The sequence below is a fragment of the Marmota flaviventris genome, chromosome 6, assembly GCF_047511675.1.
Source record: "Marmota flaviventris isolate mMarFla1 chromosome 6, mMarFla1.hap1, whole genome shotgun sequence".
NCBI classification, from domain to species: Eukaryota; Metazoa; Chordata; class Mammalia; order Rodentia; family Sciuridae; genus Marmota; species Marmota flaviventris.
Genome location: NC_092503.1, coordinates 5,261,546 through 5,276,521, shown reverse-complemented (window position 1 = coordinate 5,276,521; position 14,976 = coordinate 5,261,546). Strand labels below are relative to the sequence as shown.

Genomic DNA, 14,976 nt, shown 5'->3' with positions numbered 1-14,976 from the left:
CAGCTCAGGTGGGATTTCCCTGCAGGTTTTCAGTTCAGCCTCCCTGCAGTCTCCCTCTTCCATGATCCCCTTCTCCAACTCTCTACCTGCTCTGCCAGCCCAGAACTCTCCCTCTGCCTCTTACAACCAGTTTACCTGCCACTGTTTTCTACCCTTAACAATGAGGCAAAAAGCTTCCAATTCGCATACCTCACCCAGTAACTTCTGCCAAGCTCTGCACCTTCAGTTCTTTGGCAGGACACCCAAGGATTCCGTCTGCTGCCGATTATGTTTTCAACTTTACTTCTTAACTATTTATTTTCATTCGTCCCATGCTTTAGCCAAACAGTGCCTAGGACATACCTTGACCTTTTTTTTTTTTTAATTGATTTTATTTTTTAAATACATGAGAGCAGAATGCATTACAATTCTTATTACACATATAGAGCACAATTTTTTATATCTCTGTATATAAAGTATGTTCACACAAATTCGTGTCTTCATACATGTACTTTGGATAATGATGTCCATCACATTCCACCATTATTGCTAACCCCCTGACCCCTCTCTTCCCCTTCCACCCCTCTGCCCTATCTAGAGTTCGTCTGTTCCTCCCATGCTCCCCCTCCCTACCCCACTACGAGTCAGTCACCTTATATCAGAGAAAACATTCGGTATTCGTCTTTTGGGGGTTGGCTAACTTCACTTAGCATTCTGCACCTTTGCTCTCTTTTGGGAATGTCCATGGCCACCCCAGTGCCTAAGTGCTAAGTGATCTTCAAAGCCCAGCTCCCCTACTAATTGTTCTGAGAGACTTTTGATTTCTCCTCCCCACTCCCTACTCCATCTCCTGTTCCCCACCCTGCCTTCCCTCTCCCACAGAATGTTGTGGCTTCCTCTCTTACGTCACTTAGACTATAACATTAGAAAGTAATATGTCCCCACAGCATCTAATGGACTGGTTAGCACACAGCAGATGCATCAAAATATTTGCAAAATTAATTTAATAAAGTGCATAACAACCATCAATACTGAAATTTGTATAGGTACCATAATCTAAAGCACAAAGTGGACATTTGGGCCTGCCACTGTACCACATATTACGTTAAAACGATCTTGGGAGGATGCTAATTCACAATAAGAAATGGGATGTAATGATAGAATGCTTTCACTTAATGAGACAAGGTGAGAGAAAATGTTTATTCATCTAAATTCTCTTATGAAATTCTTTTGTTTATGAGCAGTGACATCCATTTGTGAGATGGCCTGCTAAAAAGGTCCAATGACCCTGGCTGCTGAGGAATTATGGCAACAAAGCTGACCTACAAATTGAAGGGACATAAGACAGTGGCCTCATTAGTGAGCTCTAGTGGGGGAGGTCACCCAGCTTCTAAAGGATAAACATTTACAGCACAGTTAAAGAAATTTGAACAATAACATTTTAAAAAGCAAAATATTCTTATTAAAAAATACCCAAAGGCAGAAAAAAACAAGAAGTAAGGATAAAATATGAGAAGCCATATTACAGTATAAAAATTGGATAGAGAATTCTTTTTAATTAGAAAGTAGAAAGTACAATTAAAATGCATTATCCTTTATTTATGATCTAATAATTTCACTTATGCATCTCGAAATTTCCCAGGTAAATTATTTTAAAAGTGATAGCAACTATAAAAACAATAATGATTTTTAATTTAAGAAGAATAAATATAATTTTTAAGAGATATGGAAAAGAGGTATATTGCTTAGGATTATTTTGTTTGCAAGACACAAAAAGGAAAAACACAATTCAAATTGTCTGAGTATAGTTTGCTTATTAACCCACAACACTGAAAAAGAAAAATCATTGTTAGGCGTGGTGGCTCAATACTGTCACCTATGCTCTGTTATATGCAAGGCCATCTTAAAGTTGGCTCCCTTCTTGGCCTCAGGATACTCTTAAGTAAATCCTGGGACTGCATGAGTACCTATTAGCCCCTGTAAGGAAAGTTGAGCATCATTGTCTCTATGTTTCCAGAAAAAAAAAAAAAAAAAGGCAAAGATTCAACATGATTGCATCAGCCAGGGCACATGCTCAGCTGTTTCAGGGAATTGTGGTCAAGAAGCAGGGTACACACCAACTGGATTGACCTAGATCATGTGACCCACCCATGGTACTAGGAGGGAAGGAGGAGAGTGGACTCCCCAAACCATAATGGATTTTATGACTGATACTTACTGCACACCCATCATCCTTCTGCTGTTTGCCATGTTTTGACTGTCCTGTTATGGAGAACCACAAGTCTAACTCCACCAATGGTCTGTGATAGGAGAAACACGTGTTCCTTTTAAGCTGGAGCACTTCAGAGTCAAACACACAATTCTGTCTTCTCCTTACTTCACCCTAAGTCAATCTGCAGTGGATATGTACCATGAATGAGAAATGGTTAATCTTTTGCTGAGAAAACTTAGCCTATACTCACTGCTTCAAAAGCTCCAGTGAAAATCCACAGCCATGGAGGGAAGTGGAATCTGGAATCTTATCGCTTAAAACATCCATTTTCTGAGGACTTCACTTCCATCTTGTGAACCTTCACCATGCCAATGCTAAAGATCGAAGTTTTCTCTTCGAGAGTTAATGTGGCACATTGGGAAGGCCATGGCCTTAGACCTGGGTTCTAAGCGCTTGCCCTTACCCCTCGTGCACATTACGCATCTCCTTTTGCACCACGCATTGCTGTCCCTCAGCGGTATGTGCTCTCTCACCTTTGTGGAGGGAAGCACTGCTCCTTCTCGGAATTGGAGCACTCTCCCGTCTTCCATTTTGCACACAACTCTCACTGCGTCATTTTGTGAAGTCTGTGTATATTGTGTCCTTCTTCTTGTCCACCACTGCTGTCTGAAAGTCCTGGCAAATAGACATCTTCTCTCAGGCAGAGGGAGAAACAGGAGCTCTTGGAAGTAGTGTGTGCCTGCACTGCAGCGTCAGGAAAATGACAATAAGGCTGTCTCTCTCCTTTGCTCTCATTCCATTTGTCATCCCGCTCTTTCAGGATGAACTAAGCCAAAGTCTAGGTGCAGAGGAGCAAGGTGCTCCCCATAGATGAGCCTGCCCTGCCTTCTGACAACCAGCATATTGGTTGGTTCACTTTCCATTTCTGTTAGAGGCATCCAGCATGTATGCGATGCCCAGGCCCAACCTAGGCGGCAGATTGGATTGCGTGTGTGCTCAGGTTCCTACTTTGTGTCTAGACACTGTGAGTATAAAGCAGATCATTCCAGCCGCTGCATCCCTGAGACCATTTTGGTAACTGAACACTTTCATTTAAACAAATAGTTTTAATTATAACAAAGATAAAATACTTAGTGGAAAAAAAGACTGAATACTTTTACCAAATAATAAATTATATTCTTTGGTTCTGCAAGTAGGATATGTTCTTGTCTGTTGAAAACTTGAAAAAAAAGGTCTATCATTTGTAATAAAAAAGCTTTGATGGGAAATATAAATTTTGTATAAAGATGACTCCTTTCTTTGTGGAGTAAGAGTGGGGTGAAATTAATGCTTTTCAAATACAACATTTACTTCAAGTAAGATAAATGGAAAACAATTTATTAAAGTAAAAAAATTAACTCTGACTGTAAGCTCTATGCCCTGCCCAGAATGGTAGCTGGTCCAAATCTATGATCCTTTATTGACCAAGAATGTGAGAAATCAGGCCATCACATATTTATTTGTATAGCAATTGAGTTCTGTTATGAAAAGAAAAAAATCTATAATTTTGAAACCTAAAATTGAGTTAGAAAACATATCTTGAGTAAATTATATGGTTAATGCCCTTCAGGTGGCAAAATTTATATCCATTTCAGTCTAATACAACCAGTACAATATTGGACTCAACAACTTCAAATAGTAAATGTTTTAACTTCAGAAAAAAGAATAGTACTTAAAATTCTTCAACACCACTGTAGAAAAATTCATAGAAACAGAAAATGGCTTGGGAGATCATCAGGGGCTGGAGGAGAAGAGAGCCAGGCATCTTTGCTTAATGGCACAGAGTTTCCGTTCTGAGTTTTGGAAAGATTTTGGAAGAGATCGTTGTGAAAATTATGCAACATTGTGAATATAGTTAATAGAACTAAACTGTACTTTACTTTTAAATATGTGTGGTTAAATAACATACTTTTGTCATATATGCATTTTATATAATGAAAGTAAATCCTTCAAAGTTTTAAAATTTGTAAGAATAATGAAAAAACTGGAATACCTACTCCCAGCACTGTAGTACTACATTTTCTTTTAGAAATTCTAGACTTTATTGTACAGTCAAATGTAAGAAATACAAATATTAGAAAGCAAAGAAAACTTTAGCAAAGTTTTCGATAACAGAATTACTTATGGAACCCAACTGAATTTACTCAAAACCAATCAGAAAGGGCATTAAGTAAGTTAGCTAGTTATAAAACAAATATCCCAAAATCATGTACTCTTATGGATATATTAGCATTAATCTTTAGAAAGCATATTGGGATAGAATAATCTCATACAGATAGTAAGAAAATATGAAATTCCTTTGAATAAACTTAACAACTATACAGCATTCATATTTAAAAAAAAATACTATAAAGCTTTTTCTGAGGAACTTGAAGACAACAACAACAAAAAATCATGTTCCAAATGGAAAAAGTCATATTAAGAATGAGAAGTGACCTTCAAATTGTTCTCTAAATTTCTAGAATGCTAATCTAAGTGCCAAGAATTTTATAACTTGACCACCTTATGTTAAAATCTGTCTCAATAAAGCATTGATTAAGAATAATCAAGAAAACATTGAGAAAAACAAAAGGGAAATATTTACAATATATTGATGTTGTTTTAAAAAACTATGTTTAAAAAGCATATTTTTTAAAGAAACAAAGTTCTATGTCTAAATAGCATGTGGGGGGCTGGGGATGTGGCTCAAGCGGTAGCGCGCTCACCTAGCATGCGTGCGGCCCGGGTTCGATCCTCAGCACCACGTACAAACAAAGATGTTGTGTCCGCCGAAAAACTAAAAATAAATAAATAAATTCTCTCTCTCTCTCTCTCTCCCTCCCTCTCCTCTCTCTTTAAAAAATAAATAAATAAATAAATAAATAAATAAATAAATAAATACGCATGTGGAAAAAAGAATCTCCACATTAACATCTAAGTGTAAAAATTTCCAATATTTTACCTGTTTATATTTTATTATGTAAATTGTGATTATAATGCAAATATGCTTTATAATCTTCTTCTTTAATCATTTATATCATAAACATTTTCCTATTTTTAAAAAATATGATTCTATTACATGATGTAGAATTGTATAATTTTCTCTTATATGGACTTTTATATTTTACTTAAAAATCCATTTCTTTATTCATATTATTTCTAACTATAAATGATATTGATTTTAGCATTCTTTCAGATAACTCTTTGTGCACATAAGCAAATGTCCTTAGACTAAAGGCCCCATGGTTGCAATTACTATGTTCAGTGTTATATGTATTTGGATGGCTTTTAGGTATGTTGCTGATCCACCCTATACAAAGCCTGGAATGATTTCTAATATGCTACCTATTAGGGTGCCTCTTCTTTCAAACCTGTTTCTACCCAGTGTTAAATTTTCAACAACTTTTTGTTAATATGATATGTTAATATGATATTCAAAACTGATGCTTTATTTTGTTTGATTACCAATGAATTTGAACATTCTAGAATATTAATTGCTCATTTATATTTATTAATTTGCATATTATCTGTTCACACTCACATCCTTAACCCATTTTTATGGGAAGATACATTTTTATTGGATTGTGTTATCTATTTTTACATTAAGGATATTAACATTGAAATAGCACGTCAAAAACATTTTTTAGAATTTATTGTTTGCTTCTCATTGTGTTTGTTGTTTCTGGTTTTAGAAAAGAACTACTAGAAATGTTTCTGCATTTTCTGATAATACAGCAGCAAATCATGTAATAGTAGAAAATGTTCTCATTTTGCAAAAAAATCATAGCGATAATGGATTTTATGCCTGAGAAAATCATACATGTAGCTCGTAACTACTTAGGATGAATAAATTTTACCGCTTTGAGTGTAAATTATTTTTCCTTATTCTTCAGCAATTTCTCTATTTCTGGAAGCTCTGTCTGATTACAGTTGAAGGCAATAAGCACTACAATAGAAATCCAATTTTCTGAATAGAAAGTTTCTACACTGTCAGTGAATTCCTTACATCAGACCTTTTCCAAAACTGTACATCTCAAGTTCAGAGTCCTCACTTATGTCTCTACAATGACCCATCAGACAGGAATAAACAGCCTCTTCCCTTTCAAGATAAAGAATCACATTCTCTTTACATCTGTTAACAGACTTTTTCAAAGGAAAAGAGTTACACTTCCAAAATTCTTTCTTTAATTCCATTAAGACAGTAAGAACAAAAAGACTCCAATTGACTATTATGTCTTAGTTTTCCAAGATGAAAAAGAAAAATAAAGAGACTGAGTGGAAGTGGACAGCATAACCCCACCCTGCCCCCAGTATATGGAGTTAAGGCACTGTCATAGGGCATACCCTAGCCTTATGTCACAGCCTCTGCAGAGGCCTTAAAGTCATCACCTGGTCATTTAGGAGGACTTCACATTCCATTTTAAATCCCGTTAAGAATCACAGTTCAGGCATTTTACTCATTTGGTCATTGTCAACCCAATTACATCTATCACTACTATGTTAATTAAATCAAGATTGCAATTAAATTATTTCCTAAGAGCTATTATCACTATCCACGTTGAGACAGATCATTAGGGCACCCCCCAAGTAGTCAAGTAACAATACATATAGACATGAGCCCAATCAACAATTTAATATTTGTGTTGCTCTTACACAGCTCATATGACACATATCATATATATTACATATGTATACATATACATTCATACATACATGTGGCTTACAATCACCTATGAATAAATTTTACCACTTTGAGTATAAGTTGTTTTTCTTATTCTTCAGCAATTTCTCTGTATCTAGAAGCTCATATGTAATATATGATGTACATGAACATGGTATGTATGTAGTTCATTCCTTAATCAATGTGTTCCACATGCTGAACTCATCTCTAACACTGGAAGTTGACGGACACACTCTGGGCTGGTTTTTGCAGCTTTGGGGATGCATACCCTAAAATAGGAACACTGTAATAAACCAGCATCCAGGAGCTACTATAGCCACCAAAATCTTTTCCGTGACCACCACATTCAGGTAATTCTCCCTTCCATGATCTACCATGGGCTCTCCTTCTTCTGACTTTATCATATCAACAGAAAGTCTTTTTTTGGAAAAAAAAAATCCACTGGAATGAGAACTAGATGCACTCAATCACGCATTCATTGTAGGATATAAAAATACAACACACCTGTGTGGTTCTGAATCTACTCCTTTCTCACTGCACAGTATGTGAAGCATTTAGCTAGTGTGAGCTAGTGTGTCTAGCAGTCCTGGAGTAAAAATGGGACAGAAGATGAATATAAAGAAAAAGCAGAAAACCAGGATCTCAAACATTTGATGCTTTCTGGTTGATCAGGCAAGACCTGTTGGGGGTCTTCTAGTTTAGAAAGAATTACTACAGCTTTACCCTCCTTTTATACCCACCTACTTGTCTCCACTTCCCAGTGATCCCAAGAAAAGCAAATGCAACAATGATAAGACCAGCTAGGATCTCTCTTCACTATCTGGGGCTGTGAACCCAAGTGGCTCAGTGGAATCTGACCCGCAGGTCTGGAGCAGGCCTGGGGAATCAGTCCCAGCATGCTGTCTCCTCCCCTGACTCTTCACCCACATAACATCTCTTCATCCCTGTCCCTGCATCTGGAAGCCTTCCCTGACCCCTAAGCTGGGCTGGGTGCCCCCTGTATTTGGCTGCTGAAATATGCTCCTCTTCTTAAAAATATTCAGCACACTTCTCATATTTGTTTAATATCTTCTTCCATACTACGTGATAAACCTGAGAGGGTGGTTCAAGACATCTGTCCTATCCGTTTCCATCTTCCTAATTCGTAAACAGTGACAGGCACTAATACACTCTCAATAAATATTTGATGGAGGATTAGCAAACTCACAGATATAAAGTGCTCAGTTTAATTTTGGCATATGGCGGCTCTCATACTTGTGCTGGGAATCTTCATGCAGATCTGTGCAGTCCTAAAACCTAAACATGCTGGGCTTCATGGGGAAGGCATGTCTAATGCCCACAGACCTCAGAACAGCATTCTGCAGGCTCCTCAGCCTGATGGAGCTGGGTCTTCCTGGAAAGACAGAACACCTTCCAGATCAGAGGAGACGTGAGTCAGAGGCTGTGTTTCTGCCGTTGCCACAGGCTGCCTGCCCTCTTCCTCCCGCCGCCTCGTGGTATTCTGAAGCTTTATTCTTAAAGGTCTCATTACTACAGCTGTTAGGCCAAATTATAGCATTCTATTTTTAGTTGTTTTTCAGAAGTATAGCATGGCCTGAGAGTGACTAAGTGCTGTCATAATGAGCCGCCGTGTTTTCAAGCCCTGCAGTTATATCTGGGTGGGCTCCCCCAGCTGAGGCTGACTTCTCTCTCTTCATTACATTTGTGTTTGCTTTCAAACCAAACAAGAATGTAGCCTTGACCGGACCAGAAATTATGGGGCTTCTCAGAAGTATTCTCATGCCCCAATCCCTAGTTTGTTTCTAGAAGGGGTAAAGCTGACCTGTGCTTTATTTTTAAAAATGTCCTAGTGACTCTACAGGAAATACCTGTGAAACCACTAAGTGAGGCTTTGTATTCTTGGACTTTTAACTAAGAATTGAGTTTAATTCAAACTTACCCTGAATGCCTCCCCCAGGGCCTGGCTAGTTTATCCCTTATTCTTTAGGAAATGGGGTGGGGGTCTCTGAGCTCTTTGAGCAGGTGGTGGGATGACCACCTAGCCCCAGGAAGGTAAGTTCAGCAACAGTGGAGAGAGACAAGGGGGAATGGAGAAAGACAGCCACCCAGAGGGCGCACATGTGCTCCAGGGAAGGGGTCCCCAGGGCCAGGACCCTCAAAGGATGGCAAGGAAGGTGGATGGAGACCCAGACCAGAGGCATGGCAGGGAGGACGGGGAGGGAGATGTGAGCTTCAGGAACTGCAGTGTGCAGCCACATCACTGCGCAACATGATGGGTGTGAGGAATGGGAAACGGGTCTGACCTTGAGTGTCTGAGAACTGAGCAGGTCGTGTCATCACTAAGCATGAGGAACGTGGCAAAAAGAGGATGTCCACAGAGGAACATGCATCTTTAGAACACGCTGATTTGAGGTGCTGGGAAATCGAGGCTGTTGGAAACGTGGGCTGGAGTTCGAGAACGATGCCAGCACTTTCCCACAGGTGTATTGACCAAAGCCTCAACCTGTTAACAGTCTAAGTTTTTTGTCCTTCCATAAATGACATGTGCTTTAGGATCACAGTCAATCCTTTTTATTAGAAGGTAGAACATCTTAATAAGAGCCTTTGACTTCTTGGAGTAGCCCGGGGGCACCATGCTTTATGAATCCTCACCTCTGACCTTTTATACCAGGTGCTTTGTATGACTCTTCTATTTAAATCATTTTAATCTAGTCATCCAAGAAAGCAAATAGGAAACTGGAGGAAATGGAGGAAACTGGGACCAAGAAAGTCTCAGCGAGCGGGCTGAGTACACACAGCCAGCCCCAGGGACCTGGTGGTGCAACTCAAGCCTCTGGTGCAAGGCCACCTATGCCTCTCAGTCTCTCTGCTGTACAGTTACTTCACACTCAGAATTCTTCAAAACCACTTTGCTCTCTTTTAACTCATTACTGTTGTTGTTGTTTTTTGTTTTGTTTTGTTTTCCTAACTGAACACTTAAGATTTTTGCTCTCCTTCCCGACTTTCTGGAGCCTGTCTATAGACCATTACGTTCACTTCTACCAGGAATGTTCTTGGTGTCGGAAGCCAGTCTCTACTTTCTCCACGCATGTGCCCCACCCAGCCCTCCTTCCCCAGTAAAGGTTTGTTCTGTGGTAATGGCTTTAGGAAGAGCTTGGGTTATTAGCTGGAAGAGACCATTGTATAAAACATCTCTGTTGTCAACGCACACTGTGTCTTTTAATCCAGTGACACTAAGTGATCTTCTCACAGCTTCTCTATGCCCTCCCAGTATCTTTCCCAAAAGGAGAATGAGCTGCATTCTTAGGGTTGGTAGGAACCAACGCAAGCTGGGACACTAAGGAGCAATCAAACCCGATGCTATCACAACTTTGGGGCTGCCGTGCACCTCCAGTTGTATAATAAAGACCCATCTGGGGTCCCCATAGAACGTGGTCTAATTCAACGCGTCCATGAGGCAGCTTCACGCAACACTAGAATTCATGTTCCGTGTTTCCTACTTGTTCTTTTTCCTACCATCCAGATGCCTTGAACCTCAGAAACCGGCAGGTCATCTGTGTCACGCTCAAAGTCCTCCAGCATCTGGTTGTGTCAGCAGAGATGGTGGGCGAGGCTTTGGTGCCCTACTACCGTCAGATCCTCCCCATCCTGAACATCTTTAAGAACATGAATGGTGAGTTATCCCACGGGTCAAAATGTCCTGTAAGCCTTGAGGAGAGGGGAGGGGTTCAAAGCAGAGCTCAGGAGCCACACATTTAGGATTTATGGTTACCTAGGGACAATGATCTATCTGTTCAGAGATGTAAATCTATCTGTTCAGAGATGTAAATAGCGTAATCCCGCTGGCCTCCTGCTCCCTAAGGAAATGTCAAAGTTGCCAATGTCACTTGCTACTCCTCGAACACACAGCAGCAAGGCTCTTCTGTGAGTGTTCAATAATTAAATTGTAAAGTTTATAAAATAGTTTTTGAATCTATTAATAGGCTTAGAGTCTGTTGCTTTTCTTAATATTTAATAGTAATTCCTCCTTTAGATGCTTCCTATTAAGCTTTCAGTAGTAAGTTTTTTTGTTGTTTTTTTTAAAATCAATTTAGGATGAATTTTTTTAAAACATTGCTAAAATATGGTAGTGGGCTTGGAGCATTCAATAAATGTTCTTCTATTTTTAAAAACAATATAGAAAAATGATTTTTCTTATTTTGTTTTACTAATTATTTAATAATTTGTCATTAATAATTTGTAGTTACTTAGTGGATATGAGTGCTGGTTAAGACATGTACATAGATCCATTTATAAAATATGACACTCTGACCTTTGTGAGTACCTCTGAGCTCAGATAGGTCTGCTTTATCCTATAACGATATCAACAAGTTTTGGTGATCTCTTGACAGGCAGCAAATGTCAATCTGTTCGTTGACAGCGTGATCCTCCTGAAACAATGTGAATCTAATTTTCTTTTCTGCTGCTCACTTAGAAGTTATGAATTTAACTTCTAAGTACATAAGTCAGCATGCAGAGTTTATTCCTGACAGTCATGGGAATAAGTTGGTAATTTAGTGGATAAGTGCATGAGAATTTTGCAACATGATCTGCTCATTGTACATACAAGGAAATAAATAAAATAAAAGCAGAGGGGAGGCAGCTCTCCCACAAACAAAACAAACAAAAATAACCTTTATTTGGAACCACTGTGTTTTATATTATTATGAAATTGGCTTGGAGCATAGACTATTCAGGGAATCATGGAATTCTCAGAAATTCTATTTAGCTGTCTTTTAATAGTGTGACTATTGAAATATCATTTACTATTATACTAGTAAAAAGGACTTCAGTGGGATCTTGAAGTTCAAAATTGTGTATAGGAGTGAATTGGCATCCATCCCCTATTATCTGAAAAGCTTTGGTCAAGTAGGAATTGGGGCAAGATGGCAACTCTTTGAGAAAAGTAAAAACTGAGCTTTAGTCATCGAGTCTCTTACTGTCCAAGCTCAACACTTTTGTCATAGCATTCCTACTTTATGGAAAATACATATCCTGTTATTACATATTCTTAACTTGCAATTCTCATTTTTACTGGAACAGCCGCACGCAGTATCCATGAGGGTACAGAGTGACTCCACCTGCCCAGGGTCAGTTGTGTTCAGCTATCACTAAAGATGGCATAGAGAGGAGATGAGAGAAAGGATGGAGTTATTAAAGAATTAGAAAAATCAGGGCACAGCCACCCCTAAAAGTCTTAGTTGATATTTTTGAATTGTGTGATTCACAGCTTTTCCTCAATAATCCTCACAGAAATATATAATATATGTATTGCTACTGTTTCCGTTGTTTTGTTGTAAAACTTCCTCTCTAGCTTTTCTCCAGTGTGAACTTTGTCTCGTGCCATGGTCTGGATATGGAGTGTCCCCTGAAGTCTCATGTGTTAAAGGTTGGGTCCCCAGTGCGCCAGTTCACAGGTGGGACTGTGGGGAAGTGCCTGGGTGGTGAGGGCTCTGACTTCATTGAAGGATTCATCCATTGATAATTGAATTGACTGGTGGGAAGTGATGGAAACTGTAGGCGGTGGGGCATAGTTGCAGGAAGAAGGTCCCTGGGATATGCCCTTGGGGACTACATCTGCCTCTGTCCCTCACTTCCCCCACCCCATGTCTCTTTCTCTCCGTGGCGACCATGAGCTGAACAGCCTTCTTCCACCATGCCCTTCTGCCGTGAGGTACTGCCTCATCTCAGGCCCCAAACAACCTACCCAGGCAAACAGGGACTGACTGGGCTCTGAAACCATGAGCCACAATGAATCTTTCTTCCTTTAAGTTGTTCATGCAGGTATTTTGGTCACATTGACAGAAAGCTGGCTAGTGTGCCCCTGCTCCTGACCATCGTGGGAGAGGAGCCTCTGCACATCTCTCCTCCCTTGCTTAGGTGTGGGGGGTGGGTGGCCACGACAGCAGGGTGTCGGTGCTCTTGCTCCACAGTGAAACCTGGAACTAGAATCTAGGCCTCATTGGGCATCCTTGTATAAAAGAAGAAAATACATAGAGTGATGCTCAAAAGACAATGAGAATCTCCCCACATCCTCCAGGAAACCCACAAGGCAGGATTATCACACCTCCCACAGAGACAGACACCCTGGCTGAGAGCTCTCCACTGTCAAACAAAGCTATTGGTTCCTACTGCTTCTCATTACAGTTTTTCTTTGACTCTGTCACTCACGAATGTTCATATGCTTAACAAAGGAAGTGGTTGGCTTCAGAAATACACCCTTGAGAGTTTATCACGGTGGGGAATTTGCAGTTTATACCAGTCCTTTGCTGGTGTCAACACAGCCATCTTCTGGAACATTTCTCAATGTCTGCATCAGGGTTTCTACATTCAAGCCATTTTCTTGCCTGATATTTTCCTGATATTTGAGGGGGGGTGACATTAGCTTCAGCTTCATTTTCTCCTCCTCTAACAAACCTGTCACTACAAAGCCACGACGTGGTTTTCTATATTTTCAGAGGGTCCTATTACAAAATTGGAATATTCTAGCTGGAAAAACTTAAAGCACTTCTTCAAAGTGGTTCTCTCATCCTAGATCCAGTTCTGCCAGAAGCAGCTTATCACAAGATTTCCAATTACAATTACAGTAGTATTTTTACTAGAAAAAATGATTTAGCTTTAATAGTATTTTAATAAGTCCTGCTTCATGATTATAGATATGCTGTCCATATTCACAGAACCATAATACTTACTTTATTTAAGCAGATGTCTTTACTGGAATATATAAGTATTTACAATTAAATCTATATTAGGTATTTACAGTATGTATGTAGCATTAGATAAGCTTACCCTAATTTCCCATGTATGTGAGAATGATTTCACACATTTCTTTCTCCTCTTTCTCTACTTGTCTTTTATGTAAATCAATATCTTGTTAAACTCAGATTCAAATGTATTTCTTTTAAGTCTTGCCACAAAATCCTTTTTGGAATGAGAGCATATATAAATGACAGAAAGAAAGAATGAGAGAAGATTTCCTTTCCAGTATAGTGACGCTGCCCTTGTGTGTGTCCCCTGAGGTGCAAACTCCAGCCTAGCTTTTCTGTCTGGCCTGTTGTGATGTTGAATGAGCTTTCTCTGAGGAGTCAGGGAACTGGGCACCCCTCTTGCAGGTGCTCACAGTGAGGAGAGCCACTCTGTAATCTGGCCCGGGGGCCATCAAGGATAAAGTTGGGCAGGGGGACGGCTAGTGCTTGGAGCATCAGTTCATGCTCCATCTATACTGTTGAAGGCATTAAAACTTACGCCCAGCCCCAAAAGATTATCTCTGCTCCAGCAAAGGGGGTGGCTTCATATTTTTATTTGCAAGTAGCATTTTTACAAACTATAATTAAGCTATGGTTAAAACTACAACAGCTGATAAGTCTAAGATGTGACTTGTACTGAGACATACAGAGAACACTGTGGAACCAGGAGAGATGCCATGTGACCTTTAGCAAATTGCTAATTTCTCTGATCTTCAATTTTTCTCATTTATATAAAATGTGTACAATAATATTTTATGAGGTTTGGCATGAAAATTAGAAACAATGAATCCATGCCCCTTCACATGGAGCCTGACCTTGACTGGGTTAAATAAGATAGCCAAAACTACTATATATATATATATATATATATATATATATATATATATATATATATATATATATATATAAAATAACATATGTAATAGTATGCAAATATGTTACATGACCTGATTTAAAACATAATAATGGTATGTCAGATATACATAGCAGTATAACTAGATGGTTCACAGTGTGGTTGGGGCTAGGGCACTGCACCTTGGTCCTTCCATAACCTGTGAACGAGGTGTGGCCTCCTGGGCTCACCAGCTCCATCAGTCACTTTTCTGGGAAGGACTCATCATGCTGGTGACTACAAATGTCAGGTGAATGGCCAGATAAGTTAAAGAACTCATTCAAGGATAAATGCTTTTCAAATCCATTGTTACCTGGTGTTATCCAAAAGCTCGGACCTGTGACTGGTGGTTGTGGAATTCCATATTTGAAAATGAGAAGGCTGCCTGGGACAGATGGAGCAAGCCAGA

General features: G+C 39.3%; 1 protein-coding gene across 2 annotated transcripts in view; it reads left to right on the top strand.

Moving 5' to 3' along the window:
- Pacrg (parkin coregulated) overlaps window positions 1–14,976 on the top strand; it is a 484,042-nt gene that overhangs the window by 284,953 nt on the left and 184,113 nt on the right. Inside the window, exon 4 of one of the 2 annotated variants that reach the window (XM_071612865.1) lies at window positions 10,414–10,563. In XM_071612865.1, the coding sequence (XP_071468966.1) occupies window positions 10,414–10,563 (150 nt within the window). Of the gene's footprint in view, window positions 1–10,413; window positions 10,568–14,976 lie in introns of both variants that reach the window. The other variant, XM_071612864.1, reaches the window with a different exon arrangement.